This window comes from Vicugna pacos, chromosome 3 (genome assembly GCF_048564905.1).
Source record: "Vicugna pacos chromosome 3, VicPac4, whole genome shotgun sequence".
NCBI lineage: Eukaryota > Metazoa > Chordata > Mammalia > Artiodactyla > Camelidae > Vicugna > Vicugna pacos.
Window position 1 is genome coordinate 84625351 of NC_132989.1, and position 19952 is coordinate 84645302.

Below are 19952 nucleotides of genomic sequence, written 5' to 3' on the forward strand. Positions count from 1 at the left end.
TCTACAGCATTTTATTTTCTAATCATATGTGTATCTGTTACTTTGATTTTTTTTAACAGAAATTATTCAACTCTATACCTAGGAATCAGGAAAGTAACTGAACACTGGGGCATTTACAATTGGCTTGTGACAATGGCAGGATTACATATAATTTTCTTTCCCTTTTTACATATGATTTAGTAATGCTACTGTGGTAAATTTTAAAAATAAAGCAAATTCAATAAAAAATGTAAGGCAGTCAGGCTACGACCAAGAAACTCTTTGAGGTAATGAAAAAAAAAGGATGGGAATGATCTATAAATGCACTTTGTAAACAAAACAAATTGGAAGGGACAATTAAGACAAACAACTATGCAAACACCTTCATTCATTTAACCCTTCCCAGAAGGGAGATTAACAGTTCAAGTTAGATATTTCCTGTATTTTTATTAATTGAACTTCCCTTTTTGAGTTGTCCGTTCTTTACAAATTTGTCTATTGGAATCTACATACCCACATATAAAGAACTACACACTGGTAATTTACTGTAGCCACAGTAATATTTTTCCTTGCTTACTGTTTGCCCTTTTGATATAACCAATTAATTCTTTTGTGATCAAATCTGTTCATTGTTTCTTTTGTGATTTCCATCCTTTGAGCTTAATGTCAACTCTCATTCCCAATTCAAAGGTTTAATATTTAGCTGGATTTTTGTAGTTGTAACTTTTTATATAATTCACAAAGAAATGATTTTGAATATGGCATGGGGTAGGCATCTAACTAGTTATCCTAACAAAATCTGTTGAACATTCCTCTTTTCATATGTGATGCTTCATTTATTAACCAAATTCCTACAACAAGACATTTATGCTGGTGATATGTTGCTTGAATTTTTTTAAGTGAAAAATAACATATACTCGAAACTGATTATTTTTGTCCCCTAATATTTACATCTCACTTGTTTTATTGTCCTAGTGTTTTGATTCATTCATTTAATGATTTATTAAGAATTTCTAGGGGAGAGGGTATAGCTCAAGTGGTAGAGTACATGCTTAGCACACAGAGGTCCTGGGTTCAATCCCCAGTACCTCCTCTATAAAGTAAAATAAATAAACCTAATTACCTCTCCCCACCAAAAAAAAAAAGTTTAAAAAAAGTTAATAATTTCTTACATTCCAGACATAGTAAGGTTAAGATATATAAATGAAAGAAAAGAGTTCCTTACCTCAGTATTAAAATACCAAAAAACTAGTATGGTAAGAATGAACAGCACTGTTTTTTGTTGATACAGTTTGAGCTCAAAGAACGATTTTCATTATTACATCTGTGTATTAATACATATTATACATATTACTTTATATAAGACTTTTTGTTCACTTCATTCATTTCACAAGACTCAATAAGATAAAATTCCAAAGGCAGAAATTGAGAACTATGTATATGTAACAAGAAAAATTAAAAGTGCTGCCATAAAATTTAGGGGGCAAAGTGTTTCCATTCTTTATTTTCAAGGAAAGTCTGTATATATAAAAACAAACATTTGTGTCATTAAGCTCACATTGCAAACATTTAACCATTTTCATCACATATCTGATGATCTACAATCAAAATTACTTTAAAAAGTTTGTCTTTTACTATTTGTGTCATGAAAACCATGTCATCACATTTCAATGACACACTATTGCTTTTAAGTAAAAATGAGACCCAATAATTTTTAACCATAAGTGTATCCTATATCCTATTTATTATAGGATCAACAAACAGTATACTACAACATAGCATTTAGACAGGAATTATGTCCAGAACCCCTGAAGAATACACTAGAAATAAGCACGACGTTTAGAATGCTTTAATCTTTCTGGTTAACACCATTTTTATCAGTAACTGCAACGCTGTAACTTTTAGCATTACACATAACTAGTCAGTAAGGATTTTTTTAAGGGTGGGAGTAAGAACAGAAGGACAGGAGATAGAAGAGTGTCAGGCTTCACACTTCTGTTAAAAACTCAAAAATCAAAACTATTTTCTTCTCTGCATCAAAACTGTACCACAAACTTGAAGGTTCTTTTAGCCTTAATCCCATGACTCATCATCTACTGGATTGGGAGCTTGTGAAGAAGAAAACCCTGCTGTGTTCAAAGAGCTCTTGCCCTGGAAATTCTTTAAAAAAAAAAAAAAAGAAAGAAAGAAAAGAAACAAACATACATTTAATTTTATACAGTTTTGAAGTTACATTGTCCAGACTGAGAGCAGGGATTCAAGCTTTCTACTATGTCTTTCCTAAATATATATGTAATTTCATTCTCACTGAATCCAATCCATTTGATAAACAGGCCCATATCAACCTGGGAAGTCTAAATTGCACAGAATATTTCAAGAAAAAACTTTTTTAAGCCAATACTTTTGGCAAGTGAAAAACGACTCTCCTTTTCAGTGAATAAGCATAAATATTTAATGACTAGTATGTTCACTGTATCTGTATAAGTGATGTTGCCTATAAACTGACATCATAGAAAAGATATGCAACTCATATCTCTATTATTTTATCTTACTTAATAATGTGGTCAGAATAAAAAAAAAAAGCATTCCTACAGAAAGCTCCAAAGATCTCAAATTGGAGTTTAAAATGCCAGCAAAATTGGGAAAGGAAGGTGTTTGAGCATAAATTTCAAATTCTTCAAACTTTAAGACCAAAACTATATATGTACATGAAATTTTCAGAGAAATATTACAGTAATCTTCTAGGTATGAAAATAATGGCTTAGATAAATTATTCAATGTTATAGTTACTTCACAATATTAAGCACAACATTTACAAAGAGTAATAACTAAAATTGAGTTCTGAGTTTTTCCCCTTAACTAACCTTTCTAGTATCAACTGATGCAAACACATTTCCTCTTGTACTACCACTGAAGCCGGGAACACATGTACTAAAGGCAATTTCTTCCAACCATGCAGGAACATCTTGTTGAGCCTTCAAAAAAAAAATTAACTTCATATACAACATACATAAAGTCTCAGAGATGAAGAGTTTACTTTTCCTAAATATACATATGTATAGAATGTCTTTCAATAAAAGAACACTATTCATTCAGTTTTAAAAATTAAAAACTTACATCTGACAGTACTTTAACTAGAGGTTGTGCTAAATGGTTATCTGATTCAGGATCAAAAAAGGAAATGGCTCTGCCAGTATTTCCACAACGACCAGTACGCCCAATTCGATGAACATATTCATCAATGGTAGAAGGAAGATCAAAATTGATAACATGTTGAACATTTTCAATATCCAGCCCTCGAGCAGCTACTGAAGTAGCAACAAGAACTGGGCACTTTCCACAGCGGAAATCTCCAAGAGCTTGCTCTCGCTCTCTCTGTTCTCGATCACTTGAAAGAAAAGAAAGCATGAATTAGGGCAGCTCTTAAGAATATTTTTAAGGAGATCCATTAAAGTTCAACATATAAATTTCTTTTTAATAACAGTAAAAACAGCAGCATTTAACATGAATGTCTACTTCTTACATAACAAGTATTATACTAATCCCTTTCAAGTCATCACTTAATTTAATTCTCACAATAATACTTTGTGGTTAGGACAATTATCCCCATATGCAGATGAGGTAAGGTAACAGCTAACACATGGAGTCAAAATACAAACTCAAATATAACAAACATCAAATTTCACCTATTAATATTGATCTCTTTCCCTAGTCTTGGCAAAATATAGCTACTTGATCAATCAGAATGCTTTCTCAAGAATAACTTTAAAAAATTTTAAGTATTTTTAAAAAGTATCTCTGAATTCTACATATTCACTGATTAATATTTTAGATCCACTAGTAAAGTGCCAATGAAGTTGTGTTTAAATGACACTTATAAGGACTCCAATAAAAAAAAGGGTCAGGCATCAGGAAGATTAGAAACACCTAGATCTAAGGATCAGAGAGAGAGCCTTAAGTAAGATCTCTTGAGAAGTTAACACTCCTCATAATGTGGAGTCTAAGATATACCTTTAACTCACCCATCCCCACCACTTGCTTCTTATAAAAATTTAAAATGAGGGTGAAGAGTAAGTTTAGATCTTGAGAATTCTGAATCCTAATTCTAGGATTTTATATTACTTAAGTATATTGACATTTCTTAACAAACGACAAATAGAAATCACCTCCTTACTAAGTCACCTCCTTACTAGGAAATCATACCAATCTACTCACCCATGAATACTTGTTGTTGATATTTTTTCTTGACAAAGAAAAGTGGCAATAAAATCTGCTTTTTTCTTAGTTTCAACAAAGACCATAGTTCTTTCATCACCTACAAAACAAGAAAACAATGATTTAACATTCAAACTACAAAATTAGGGGAAGGAAAAAAAGGGTAGGGTGAATAGGAAACTATCTCATTCACCATTGCATACCCAGGACCCAGACCTGGTAGGTAATGCACATCTTCTCTGAATGAATGGATGTCAAAGAAACAAGGATTTTCCCCTACTTTAGGACTGAAAAAATCAGTTAGCCCTCTGCCCTCCTATGCCAATCAAGAAGTAGAGACTTAGAGAAAGATAAATGCTAACTACCTGCCAACTATAAGCAGTTTCAAATTTGTCTCAGACCCTTCACTTCCCTCTCTATAAATAAATGTTTGTTCTTCACCTCCCAAGATCATCCAATTTTTATTTCAACCTTGACTGCCAGAGGTATTCATATATATGATAGAAAATTAAATAACTATCCCAGGGTCTTAATGCATTAAAGAATATTTACTTGTTAGCTTATTTAATTGGTTGAAATTCAAGCATGAGCCAGAGATTTCTCCACACAAAGAACTTTTCTATAAAATGACAGAGAGGAAAGATGATAATTTATAGCCTTAATGGAAGGAATGAAGAAGGTATTACTGTTCATAATCCCACTCCCTCATGTCCCAACAGCTGGCTTCACTTATTCAACAAATGTTCAGTGCCTAGTAGATGCCAGTAACTATCCTAGATGTTGAAAACACAGCAATAAAACAAAGCCCCACACTCATTGTGGGGAGGCAAATAATAAATAACATGCATTAAGTCCTAAAAAAGAAAAAACTAGCAGAATAAAGGGCCCATGTGGATTACTTTAGATGTACCCTCTCTAATTAGATGACGTTTGAGTAGAGATATTACTAAAATAAGATAGTGAACTATTCAGATATCTGAGGAAAGATATTACAAGGCCGAAGGAAGAATAAATATAATGGCTCCAAGGCGTGGGTGTTCTTGATGTGCTCAAAAAAAAAAAAAAAAAAGAAAAAAGAAAAACAGAAATAGAAAAGAGGCCCCATCCCTGTGTGGTTTCTATGTCCTGGGCAGAGGGAACATCAAGAGCAAAAGCAGTGGGACAGTGAGGCAGAACCGTGCCTAGTATGTGTAAGGAACACTAGTGAGCAAAGTGTGGCCAGAGTGGGTGAGCCACGGAGAGCAGTAGGAGATGAAGACAAGAGGTATGGGAGGCCGTCACATGAAGGGCCTTGAAAACCATTGCAAGAACTTTACTTTGAGAAGGGAAGTCACTGGGTTTGGAGCAAAGAAGTGGAAAGTTCTGATCTTTGTTTTAACTGAGCAGCTGATGGATTGTGATAATAGTTTGATACCAGAAAAGAGAATTTTGCTCACAGATCAGATGTGTAAGCTGGAGAAAGAAATCAAGGATGACTCAGATTTTGTGTCTGAGGAACTGGAAGAATAGATCTAACATTAATGGAGTTAGGAGGACTCAAGAAAGGAAGGTTTAGAGGTAATATTTAATTAAATCTCAGGCAACTATTAGACAACCAGGTAGGAAATCAAAAGGGCAACTGATCCCTATATCCTAGAGACATAATTATTTTATTTATTAGAGAGTAATGGTGTTATGTTTTATCAAAAATTACCTTTCAACAGTTTTGGAGGTCATTCAGTATGCCCAATGACAAAACTGATTTATCCTACAGAGTCAGGTATCTAATACTACTGTGCAACTTAAGCCCTGATCTCATCTTTTCTCAGTTCCCAGTGCAAATCCCAAATAGTAATACAAATTTAACTCCACTGACACCTCCTCTAGTTTTTTTCCTCTCTACTGGTTTTGTATTTTGTTGTTGTTGTTGTTGTTGTTCAGACAATAAGCTATAATTGCAAATTTAGTTTTACAATCAGATCATTTGGAGATCTTTGTAAATGGATTTGTGAATAGGTACCCAATTTGTTGGGTAAGAAATAATAGAGAATTTCATCTTGTTAGTCTTTTTTTTTTTTTTGTCTATTAGTCCACTGTTAACTAAAATCAACTTAGAATCTAAAAAGAATTCTAGCTTGGAGAGCTAGATTGTAATTGTTTTTATTTCTATGTTCACTCTTGATCTGGGGCTAAAGCGGCAGAACTGAAGCTTCTAAGTTCTTTATGTGTCTAATTCAGAAAGGGCTTTATCTATCACTATGTATAATCATATTAATACGCTAAGGAGAGAATTAACAAATGAAATTATAAAGTCTCTTAAATCAAAGGAGCTCAATCCTGATTTTACAAGATAAATAGAAAAATAATTTTAGAGATAAATATTTCTAAAATTCCTGAAAAATAAAGAAACTGAACTTGTACTACTTAAACTATATTAAACTTTAAAAAGGTCATCCTACAAGAAATAAAGCAGAAATATTTTAAGATTCCAAGTTCACATAATTAAGTGAACTCTTCAATAACCAAGACTAAAAACTTTGGTTTAAAAAAACACCCATGTCTTTTCTCCAGTGCATCAGTTTTAAGTACAAAACAAACATGTATCTTATTTCACTCAGGTTTCTCTTAACATATAGAGACTTGTCAGTCAAATTAACTAATATTCTCCATAATGTTTAAGAGCACAACAATGTAAATCTGTGTTCAACAGTATCTACCATTTTATATGCTGTCATATTGAAGATAATTTCCAAGATCTTTGGCTTTAGGTAACTTAAAACAGTAAACTAGGCTGAATTAATTAATGGATAATCACTAAACGTAGAATTCTCAAACATTAATTACTGAACATAGGTTTATGTCTTTTGCTTGTCACTTTTCATATACTATAGAGAGGCAATACTTTTGAGTCATGTTAATGAACTTACTCATTTTTGCCACTTTAACAAAGTGTAAAAGGATCTATGTGTGGTATAGAAAGTAGTACAGGAAGTTTACAAGCTCTGATAGCTACAATGTTTGTGTATGACATTTCTCAACTGTCCATCCCTGCCTCTACTTTCTTCTAAGAAATAGAAATTACAATGGTTAAAAGTCATAATTAACATAAGTGGTGGAGACTACACTACGAGTAATAATGATTAAGAAATACAAACCGTACGTGTTTTTGTCTTTCACGGAAAGAAAGTAATTCTTCCCTAAAGTTTTCCCTATAATTTTGGTCTGTGACCCCTCTAAACTCTTAAAAAGTTACCAACAACCCAAAGAATTTTCAGTTATGTAAGTTATAATTATTGCTATTTACCATATTAAAAACTAAAACCAAGAAAAAATTTAGATATTTACTTGAATATATTGCATGTCAAAATAATTGTAGTATAATCATGAAAACTGTTTTTTACCTCACAGATTCCTCTCAAGGGTATTAGGGACCCTGAGGAGGATTCATTTAGTACTAAGTGTTGGTTTGCTCTAGAGTTGAAGCACAAAGGAGGACAAAACTTGTAAACTGAATTTTATATGCATTGATTTATAATGAGTCTTAAAAGAAGCTATGAAATGTGTTAAAATTTTAGCAAAATTCAATCAATTTGGATGGAACTATTTTTTGATTTACTATTTAATCCCTTTAAACACAAAATGAAAAGTTATTCTTTCTCTTCCCTGTAACCAGCCTAAGTAGCAGAGAATCTGTTGATTTTATTGTCTTTGGTTATTTATAAAAGAGCTATCATTCTTTACAATCATGTTACCTTCTTCATTTATTTTTAAATGCTTGTCACTTCAATTAAATTGATAACTAAATACTGTTTCTCAGATACCAATAATCCTACACTAATCAAATATTTAACTCTCCTCTGACAAATTTTGACTTTGCCATCTTAAGATCAGACCATAAATTTAGAAAAAGAAATCCACCTAAACTACTTTGAGATTTCCCAGAGAACCCCAGGAAAAGGACAGATGTTTTTAATTTTACCTTATAAAAGAGAGGCTAAAATTAATTAGGCATGTTTGATGTCTTACTACTTTCAAGAGTTGCGAGGTAAGAGCTGTTAAATCAGAAGAGACATTAAAATTTCCCTGGGTTAAAAATGCATAGGTAAAATGTTATTAGTACATTTCAAAAATGTATACTTCATAGGAAGTCCCTGGAATTGTGTAAATTTTCTTGTTATTCATAATTTTTTAACCTTGAGAAAAACTGAACAGAACACTTATGAAACAACTCTGTAGTGTTTTTCTGTGTTTATCAGAGGCCTGAAGGTATACTGCCTGATACTAATGTTGCCAGTCATAATTTAACTTATTATGTAACATGTTTATTGGGCTACAATATTACTTCTTTCTTAATTTGAATCTAGATTTGGTGGTTCTAAACTGGGATGTACACTAGACTTACACATGGCATTTTGTAAAAATATAGATCACTAGATCGTATTCTATGCTTACTAAATCTATGTACTGAATATTCCTGGTATGAAAAATTATGTCTATCCATTTTCATAAATCAGATGTAACATATAACACTCTCTTTGAAAACAGGCTTAATCACCATTAAGGCATTTTGTATATAATTTTTTTGGAATGACTATTACCTTTATTTTGCATGCCATAAGAAAAACCAAATTTCCTTATTAGTAGCATTATTCTTATTATGAACCCTCATTAGATCTTCCCCATTTAACAATTATCAGTAATAGGCACAATCATTCAGTCACTGTCAACTACAAATAGCTTTTGTTTTTGTTTTGATACTTGCCCAAAGATTGTGCTGTAAACTACAGATTAGAGTTTCTATCTTCAACAAAGGACAGACTCCAAGCCTTGTGGAAAAGGACCATTCTAGGCACTTCAAACTATTGATACCTCAAAGAATAGTCTTGGGTAGAAGACTGTAAGCTGATATTTTTGACAACTTGCAAACATCATTAGATTGAGTATGATTTCTAGGACTAGTCAAGAAGCAGACAGAATCATGAAAGCAGACTGTTCACAGATCCAGTGAAAGAAGAATTAATTATATAAAACATCTGAGGAAACTCAGGAGAGGAATGCTTTCAAACTTCCAGGCACTGCAGATGAAATATATGGTAAACAGTGTTTCTTAGACTTAGTTTCCTATTCTTCAGAGGCCTTTAAAAGTTCAATCTCAGATTTCTTAAGAAAATGTCTAGAAAGAAGATAATTTTGTAACTTTAGAATAGTTATTTAATACTGTATGGCTCTACATTTGAAAAACAAACTCAAGGAGGCCATATTGATAAGGAACAGTCCTGCTCCACCTATGCAAACAGGACAAACATAGTGAGACCAGCCTCTCGTGATTAAGAACAATCTCTGAGATTATTGTGATCATGCAGGGGAGATAGGCTGTCAGAAAAAACTGCTGAGGACTTTGAAATGAGCAAATATGATTAACTATCCAGCATACCCTTCAGGGTTGTCTGTGCCTTTTACTGTATTTCTTTTATACCTCTATTGCCAAATGACAGCAATGCAAATGATTCTTATCAATAAAAGTACAAATGAAAATTTCCCCTCAAATATAATTGATTATTGCTTTGTGGATATTGACCATTTTTACGTTTATCTGTAAATTTATCTTAGCCATCTGATATCCTACACATATATATGTTCTTTGAATTCTCCTTTGAACTGGCAATAACATCTTTCTAGTTCTCTCTGTAATTAATGAGCTCAATAAAATCTTTAACACCTGGTCATTCATTTAAAATTATGAAAAAGGCAGTTGGTTATACTACCATGAAATAATGAAATGCCCATGCATTTTAAAGGCAGAAGGGGAAAGTTAGCAGATTTAAATTAAAGATTAGACAATGAGATAAATTATATGAACAAAAATATGTAAAATGTGAGGATATATTGGATAACTATTCCATGCAAAGTGAAAAAAAGAATACAATAATGAACTCTAAACTACAAAACATTTAACAGTTAAAAAAATATAGATGTATACCAATAGTGCTTATACAATGACCTCAAAGTTTTCTCAGACGGAAAATATCACTTCTGAAAAACTCTCTTCATTAGGATTATTCTCAAACTTTATTCCACAAATATATGTATTAAAAATCTTAAAGTGATTATACTAGAAATGTGCTCAAATTTGAGCAAAACTGTAGATTGCTTATCTCTTCTGCACTTGGGACTTCAATTTATACTGAGCAAGTTACTTGATCTCTCTGTATTTCAGTGTCCTCATCCTTAAAATGGGGATAACAAAGCCCACTTCAGAAGGTTGTTTGGAGAATTAAATGAGTTAACAACGCATGTAAAACAATCAAAACAGTATGCGGCCCGTAGCAGTTCCTATGCTTATTTTGTATACCAGAGTATATGTTATGAAACATATAATGAAGTAAACTAACATTTCTCAAACTCAAGATGAGTATTTGGTTTTGAAAAGTTTTTTTTATTTTAATAAAACTCAGTAAACTCTTAAAAAGTGACTTCTAAATCAACATTTTTCCCCCCTGGAAATTAAGAGAGATTTCTGCCTTCTTATTCCCCAATCCCAACACTGACATTCCAACCAAAACAGATTTACTAAAATGGAGGAGGAGGGGAATGTATCCATGAAAGTACTCTTAGCCTGTGAGATGACCAAAAAAAGTCTTAAAATGGCCGTATTAGATAATTTTATTTCCAGGCTCAAACTAAGGCTACCTCAATAAAACAAAGAAATACAACTTTCTAGAAAACTTGTGTGTTTTTTGGGGGGCGTGGGGGGTGGATTTCTCATTAACATTGTCAAGGAACAGAATTAGATCTTTCAAGTCCCTTCCAGCTCTTACATTCTTTGAATCTATGAATACAGGAAGACTTAGGAAGCAAAAACTGGGAACTAGAAATAAAACAAAGATTTCACTTTTGGTAAACAGAGCTTGATGTAAAGATATGTTACTAATCCCTTCTATTTTTTTCTAAAACAAAAAAATATGTATTTCTGCCGGAATAGTTTTTAGTCAAACATTGTTAAACAAAGTCTCAAATCTTTCCTATATTTAACATTTATGGAGAAGAATGGACTATACTGCTATATAATTCACACAGAAAACTGAGTCATAAAACCTTTTACAAAAAGAGCTTCAGAGAGGAAACAGTAATAACTTATTAAACTCATTCCCAAAATGCTTAAAGTCATTTTTAAAGTAATTTCTGTAAAAACAAAAATTGTGACAAAAATAATTATATCAATGTAAGATACCTATGTTTCGTAGAATTTCGACAAGTTTTTCTCTTTTTGAGTACTGGCCAACTTGGAGAATGGTCTGCTGAACATCTCTACATGCTCCACCCACTTGTCCAACAGCAACAAACAAATAATTCGACTTTAAAAACTCCCCAGCCAACCTTGAAAGACAAAAGATTATTTCTTAACTTATCCTCTTCCATTAAAATTTATAATATTACTGAATTCCTACAAGTGTTGCTTCAGTATTAATAAGCCAGTGTATAACAGCTATAGTAAGAGAAGGTGGATACTTACATCATCCAAGTACAAGTTTCAAAGATCAGTATAAAAATATTAAGATATTGTAAAATACATACCAACTACGAGTGAAAAAGTCTGTGTCAAGTTATGAATAAGTAATTTCAAGTGGATGTGCTGACCATGCAAAACTATATACAATGTGTATTAATAATAAAAAGTAAACTGAAGTAAGTATCAGACTACAACAAGCAGGAATTTATTAAAAACTAAAATGCAAGCCTATGGCAAAAAGTCTGTTCTTCACTCATCACTTTTATACATGTATGTTACTTCTAGGATTTGTTTCCTGAAAATATTAGTTGTTAAATTATTATCTTTCAAATGAACTATTACGAGCAAAGCAGATCTTAGGTCAGTGCTTTTCATGTCATGACAAACATACAAAATGATGATATTTGTAGAGCATAACTGGGGGAAAAAATGAGGCAAGAGGTGACAGGACTATGGGCTAGGACCCACTAGGCTGCAGATGCTCACACCAAAGGTTGAGGTTATCAGCATCTTGACACACACACACAACTCACTGACAGCACACAATTAGAAAGCCCTGCTTTGGATCACCCAGAAACACAGGGTAGGGGAGAAGAGGAGAAAAGGGGAGGTCATGCACAGTTTCTCATTTTCTAGCTGCCTCCTAGCATATCAAGAAAATAGTTCAAACTCAGCATATCCAGAATCTTAATAAATCACAATTGCTTCTTTCCCTTCACCTGCTCTCTTACCATAAAATAAAAAAAAAAAAAGCTTCTTGTTGGTACACTACTTCTAGAGTCAAGCACCCTCTCCCTAGGCACAAACCTTGAAATCTTCTGCGATTCTAAACTGTCCATCATCCTTTACACTCACTAAAACATACAGTGAGTGCATCATGTCAGGCATAAATGGTACAAGGTACTGGGAGTACAAAGATGAATATGATGGCCTCTGCCTCTGAAGTCCTCACATCAAGTAGGATAAATATAGTTATATAAAAAACAATTACTATAATTTAAAAATATTTTATATAGTTCAATGTTTACACATTTTAATTATTTAATGTTTTAATATAATAATCTAGTATTACAATAGTTAACATTTATTGAACCTTATTCCAAGAAAAGTATAGTGTTTTAAATAGCTTCTTTCACAAGATACACTGACAGGACACGGATGAAATGATGTCTGTTAAGAGGGTCTTCAAGTTTGAAGCTTGATCTAAGGAAGCAGCAAGCAAGAATGTGAAACACCGATGACTTGGGGAAAGGCACTCTATGCAGAAGGAAAGAAGAAATAAGAATAAATAATGAGGAGGAACAGAAACTGGCTTGTGCAGCCAACAGGAAGTAATCCTAAAAGGCCAGAAATATATTATTCCAGGTAAGAAAGTGGCAGATGAGGCCAAGATTATGTCATGTGTAAAAGAATTTGAAAGTTGTTTAGTCTGTAGAGATAGAAAGGCATGAGGAGGGTTATTTTGAATAAATGACTACAAATACCAGAATTTGTTTTGGAATTTTCACTAGTGCAAAAGTGAGATTACAGGTAGGGGGACAGATTAGAAAGCTACTACCAATGAGCAGTGGGAATCTGAAAAGGACCTAATATAAGGTGGGAAATAGAGGAGAAACTAATATATTTGAATCATCTTAGAGGTAACTGCCAAGTTGAATATTAAAGGGCAGAAAGTTAAAAGAGGATGAGGTGGGAATCAACATGATTCAAAGGATTTTTGCCTTCAAAAGACCATGAGGCCGTTAAGAAAACTGGAAAGAGGGAGTTGAAGAATACATTCAATTTTGAACTTTATGAACATGAGTTAGTTACTGGTAATTTACCTAAAAGGAAAAACATCCCTAAAGAGTTCAGTCTAAAAGTCTGGAGCCGAGGAGAGAGATTAAGAGTACAAGTAATAACCGAGTTGCTTGTTTTTTGATATTAAGTTGTATGAGTTCTTCATGTATTTTGCAATATTAACCCCTTATCAAACATATTGTTTGCAAATATCTTCTCCTAGTCAGTAGGCTTTCTGTTTTGTTTTGTTGGTTTCCTTCAGAGTGCAAAACAAACAATGCAATTAAAAAATGAGCAGAGGACCAGAATAGATATTTTTCCTAAGATAACATACAGATGGCCAACAGGCACATGAAAAGATCAGTATCACTGACCATCAGGGAAATGCAAATCAAAGCCACACTAAGATATCACTTCAAATTGGTCAAAATGGCTATTTTCGAAAAGACAAAAAACAACAAGGATTGGCGAGGATGTGGGGAAAAGTTACCCTTATGCACTGCTGGTGAGAATGTAAATTGGTACAGCCACTATGGAAAACAGTAGAGGTTCCTCAAAAAATTAAAAATTAACTACCATACAGAGCAATTCCACTCCACGTATATACCCAAAGAAAATGAAAACACTAATTTGAAAAGATACATGTACTCTAATGTTCATAGTAGCATTATTAACAATAGCCAAGATAAGAAAACAACCTAAGTTTCCATCAACAGATGAATGGATAAAGAAGATGTGTATATACACATACACACACACATACATAGATACATACCTACAACGGAACATTACTTGGCCATAAAAGAAGAATGAAATTTTGCCATCTGTAACAACAAAGACGGACCTGGAGGGTATAATGCTTAGGAAATAAGTAACAAAAAAACAAATTCTGTATGTTTTCACAAACACAATGAAACAGAAACAGACTCATAGATACTGAAGACAAAACAGTGGTTAATAGAAGGGAGGAAGTTGAGGGAGGAGTAAAATAGGTCAAAAGGATTAAGAGTTATGAACTACTAGATATAAAATAAATTAAATTACAAGGATGTAATGTATAGCTCGCTTGTGCTTTCTCTCACACTCTCGCTCATGTGCGAGTGCGAGTGCACGCACACACACACTACTTTAATAAAATGTGACGCTAATGTGAAGCTGGGAATTCAGGTAAGATACAGAAAAATATGACAAACTTTTTAGAAATATTTGTACTTTTTAAACTACTTATGTTACAATCTTAAATCTTTTAAAAAGTAAATCACTCAAAAATAAATTCACATTGTTTTTCCTTCCATAAAAGAATCTATCTACATAGCAATTACTTTTAAAAAGAAAGAAATTTACCTCTGAATTTCCTCTGGAAAAGTTGCACTGAACATAAGGGTTTGACGTTGTTCTTTTGATGGCATTCCTGGGCAGGAAATTAACTTCTTCATTTCTGGTCCAAAACCCATATCCAGCATGCGATCAGCTTCATCCAAAACTAAATATTTGACCTGTCTTAGACCAATCTTTAAGCAGAAAATGCATTCTAGTTAATATATTAAGCCAAAATATTATCCACAATGCCAACTATTCACATGTTCTTAATGATGATTAGAAATCAATGCATAAAATGATGAGTCATTATGCATAGGTAATGCTACTGTTTATTTCAGTTCTGAATTTTCTCTTACGTTATGAAACATTTTATAACATTAAAACCAAAACACCTAGGTTAGTACTACACAACAGACCTTTCTGCTAGTACTTAAAAAATTCTGTCTTCACTGTTAGCCACTGGCTACATGCAGCTATTAAGAACTTGAAATGTGGCTAGCATGCTTGAAGAAATAACCTTTAATTTTGTATTATTTTTAAATTTAAATAGTCACATGTGATTAGTGACTACTGTATTGGACATCACAGATCTAGACTGTGTTATCTGGCATGGTCAGACTCTTTAATGTAAGAAACAAAATTTCCTAACAGCATGACATATTCCAATGTCTTATAACTGGTAAATTTATTTCTAACTCCTTTAAACCCTTAATATATCCTCCACTCTCTAATAACTCAGGAACAACTAGGAAATTTTTCTTACCTATCACAAACACTTAGTACTAAAAATAGAAGCACACATTTGCAAAAAATACCAAGTGACTTTGGTACCCCACAAAAGATGTTTAGCAGTAAATCAAGGTGGATTTCTCTAGATACTCTTAATAAGTATCCTAAGAAAAGTTCCTTTATGCAGAAGGAGCACGTTTTGAATAACCCTTTTAGAGAAGAGCCTAAAAAAGCAAAATCAGGGTCATAAAAGGAATTAAAAATATTGATACAGATGTAATAATGTAGTAATGTGAATACAAAAAATAAACACATACCCCTAAAATCTCTTTCTAAAGACAGAAAATTAACAACCCTGGGTAACATCACTCCCAGACTTAAATAGGAGACAAAATTAGTGATGCCACAAAGGCTTTTTTCCAGGTAAAAAATTATTTCTTCAAGATATATATGAAACTAGATAAAAGCATTTATTGCATTTTTCTCCCAGAGTAGTGGGGTATAGGATATAGATTCCAGAATCAAATACAGATTCTAACCCTAGCTCTACATTTACTAGAGCTATCTGATGGGTTTTAAGTAAATTACGTAATCTCACTAAGTTTGTTTTCCCAAGTATAAAATGGAAAATACTATTTACCTCCCATTGGGATTAAGATTTATATGAAAACGTATTCAAAGAATCTGATGGGGGCCTAATACATAAATTGTGCTCTAATAATTGTATGTATATTTATACCATTCTCTCTTTCCCATACAAAATAAATTATTAATCAATCCCACAATTTTGTTATCCCTCTAGAGCCTACCTTTTCTTTACTTATGATATCCATCAGTCTCCCAGGAGTAGCACATAATATATTACAGCCTTGCACTATTTGTCGAATTGAATGCCCGAACTGGGTTCCCCCATACGTAACAACAGCTCTTACACAAGTCCTATTGACAAGAAAAAATATCATTTTCTAGTTATTTGAAAATTAACCATTTTTTCTAACAAAATGTAAAAAAAAATCCATAATGAAAAAGCTAATACATTTAACCATCTTTAAAAAAATTAAATTCTTCCCAGAAAGTTGAAAAACTGTAGGGGAAAAAAATTTACAACTTGTCTGATAAAGGTCTCTTCAAACACAATGATAAACATGACCAGCATCCACACAAGAATAGGCCAAAAACATTAACAAATGGCTCATAAAAAATACAAATGGCTTTTAAACACTGTAAGTTCAATATTATTTTTAAAAGCTAAACATATGACTAAAGACATTTTCCCTCAAGTATAATAATACCATGTTAGCCAGCGTGTAGAAAAATTGGCACTCAGGATGATAAACTGATACAACCCCTTTCACAATTTTAGTCTCTATAAAAATTTGAAAACTTATCTTTTTCCCAGTAAATTCACATCTAGCAATTTACCCTTCAGTTATGTCCCCACAAATGGATAAATATGACTATACAGTTAACAGTCACTGCCAATATTATTTTTAGTATCAAAAGATTATAAACTATCTGTCTAACAATAGAAGACTTAAAATTACAGTCCACCCATACAAAGGAATATTGTGCATTCATAAGGAATACAGTTCTGGAGTAAGTGTTAGCTCCAACATACACTATTTCTTAAAAACTGGGTGACAACAGGCCTAGTATGCCACCATTTGTTGAGAGGATGATTTAAGTGCATATATGTGCACCAGCTATTTCTACAATAATTCATACAAAACTGTTAATAGAGGATAACTCTGAAGAAGAGAATTAAAGGACAGGGAGCCAAGGGTTTAAAAAAATTTTATGCTTTATTAAATAAATTCATTGCTTTAAATGGATTATTTTCCACTATTGTGAGGACTAAATGAGTTCACATATATAAAACACTTATAACTTAGCATATTCAATAACTTAGTTATGATCATTATTATTCTAAATGTACCATAATTTAACCAGTCCTGGACTGACATTTAGATACTTTTCAGTCTTTTGCCACAACAATTTTGCAACAGATATCCATGTACAAATATTCATTTTGTGCATACATACTATCTGTATGTACATATTTCCCATGTACATATTTTTGTTTTTTGAAAAATAAAGTTATCATCTTTTGACTTTTAGATTTAAAAGCCTGAAGAGCAACATAATACACAGGGATCAGCAAGAAGTAAACACTGTTAAAAGCAATATATATCTGTTTTTTCCAAAAGACCTATCAAGCTTGACATTAAAGGGATTTTAGTAGTTTTAGGGTTTTTTTCCTCTCATTTTAAATAAACTGACATACAAAAGGAAAGGTTATGCTTCTACACAGAAGGCTCGAAAAAAACTGTAGAGGAAAAAATACTAATATCCCAATAGATAAACTGGTAGATAACAAATGGATAATTCACAAGGGAAAACTTATTAAGCATTCAAAAAGTAGTTCAAACTCTCAATCAAATAAATGAAAAAAAATGAAGATACCTGTGGTAGTTTTAACATGTGTACACAAATTGTTAGATACTCCTTTCTTCTTTTAAATATAGATCCTAAATCCCTTCCCTCTAAGTGTGTGCAAGGTGGCTTCATAGGTGTGCAACCTGTGCAGTCAGACAGGGTCCCCCAAGCCTAGAAGAGCCTTGAACTTGGTTTTATGCTCCATTTGCTTCCTTAAAATTTGTAATAATTTTTCTAAAAAGGACGCTTCATTTTCATTTTGCATTAGTCCTGGCAAATTACATAGCCAGTCCTGACGATGGGCCAGGCTTAGCGACTTGCTTATTTAGTAACACAGAATACGGCAAAAGTGACTACAACTATTTTTTAAAAGCCACTGCAACCTCCCCCCTGCCTTTTCTCATTGATCAATCTAAAGAAGTCAGCTGCCATTTCCTAAGGACAGCTAAGTATCCTTACGGAGATCCAGTCAAGCCTTCAGATGACTGCAATCCTAGTTGATATTCTGTTTGCAACTTTGTAAGAGTCCCCTAAAGCCAGAAGCACCCAGCTAAACTGTTCCCCAATTTCTAACCCTCAGAAACTATAATATTTATTGTTCTGAGCAACCAAATTTTAGGGTAGGCAGCAACAGATAACTCATACAATATCAAATATTGGCAAAGTGTATAGTGAAAGTGGCATTCTTGTATATTGTTGGTAGAATGCAAGCTTTAAAGTAAGTCCATAATCTAAAATTAAATTTATAAAAATCTACTCTAAGAAAATACTCAAAACATAAAAATAGAAAAAGTTTATATAGCAGGCTGTTCATTACAGTAAGAATTATTTTTATTTACAGTAGTCCCAATTTGGAAACAACCTAAATCCCAAAACAGAGAAATAAAATACATACATATGTACAATCATAAAGTCACTAAAAATTAGGTCTAATTGTCAAATAAACAATTGTCCATTTTATGAAGTTATATATAAAAGAACAAAAAATTATTATGAACACCCTAAGCTCATTTTTTAAACATGCATTAAAAACTATCCAAAAAACCAATATGTTCACTATTGTCTTATATTTCTACTTCTATTATCATTTCATTTTTTTATGTGTTTGGTTTTTTTTTATTAATACATTTCATTTTTTTTAGAGCAATTTCAGGTTCACAGCAGAATTGAGCAGAAAATACACAGTTCATTCTCCTCAAAAAACAAACAAAAATCCAATTTTTAATAAGCACGTTTCTTTTAAAAAATAAACAGCTTCTATAAACAAGATTATGAAAAAGTAAATTTCAATCAAATAACATTAAATTACACGAGTGCCTTATTACTCACGCACTGAGCTATTCCCAAAATAAGTAAGAAGAATCTCTTAAGTAAAACTTATTTGTGAGTGGTATTCCAGATGCACTTACCCAAAAGAAAATTTTCTGGCTTCCAAATAGATCTGATTGATCAGTTCTCGAGTTGGTGCTACAATAATACACTCTGGTTCCTGTAGCTCTTTAAAGCGACTGGCAGTTATTCCTTCACGCATCAGATGAGCCAAAATTGGCAAGAGAAAAGCTGCCTAAAAGTTAAATTGCTTAATTTATAAATTTATAATACATCATCCTTCTCCCTATGGCAACCTATTGCTCATGTCCTTGTACCTTTTAGATACTTCTTTCACCTTTTTGGTAAATATGAGAAAGGAAAACAGTTTTTATTTCAATTAGTTTTTAACATTTAGGTCTTTATGCTCAAAATATACAATATAAAATGTGTGATAAAGTTAATCTACCCTATCAAAATATTTTTTAGTTCTTTTTTTAAAAAGCACAGCCACAGATTCTAAATAAACATTAACTTATAAAGGTGAATGTAGCATTTAGTAGTTATTCTATTGGGGGTAGTAATAAAATCATCAATCAGAATTCATGACAAATGTGGCCCACAAGCAGAGCAAATACTGAAAACCATTTATTTGGATTACTAAACATATCACCCTTATTAAAGTTACATGTGGCAA

The 19952-nt window shown here is 32.4% G+C and overlaps 1 protein-coding gene across 5 annotated transcripts in view; it reads right to left on the reverse strand.

The window, feature by feature from the left end:
- Positions 1-1813: 1813 nt before the first annotated feature.
- DDX4 (DEAD-box helicase 4) overlaps positions 1814-19952 on the reverse strand; it is a 58892-nt gene continuing 40753 nt past the window's right edge. For all 5 annotated transcript variants that reach the window (XM_072958667.1, XM_072958668.1, XM_072958670.1 and 2 more), the window contains 8 exons: positions 19357-19511; positions 16321-16450; positions 14807-14973; positions 11405-11550; positions 4195-4294; positions 3097-3367; positions 2844-2954; positions 1814-2139 (listed from right to left, as the gene is read on the reverse strand). In XM_072958667.1, the coding sequence (XP_072814768.1) occupies positions 2053-2139; positions 2844-2954; positions 3097-3367; positions 4195-4294; positions 11405-11550; positions 14807-14973; positions 16321-16450; positions 19357-19511 (1167 nt within the window). In that variant the 3' untranslated portion in view covers positions 1814-2052. The remainder of the gene's footprint in view (positions 2140-2843; positions 2955-3096; positions 3368-4194; positions 4295-11404; positions 11551-14806; positions 14974-16320; positions 16451-19356; positions 19512-19952) is intronic.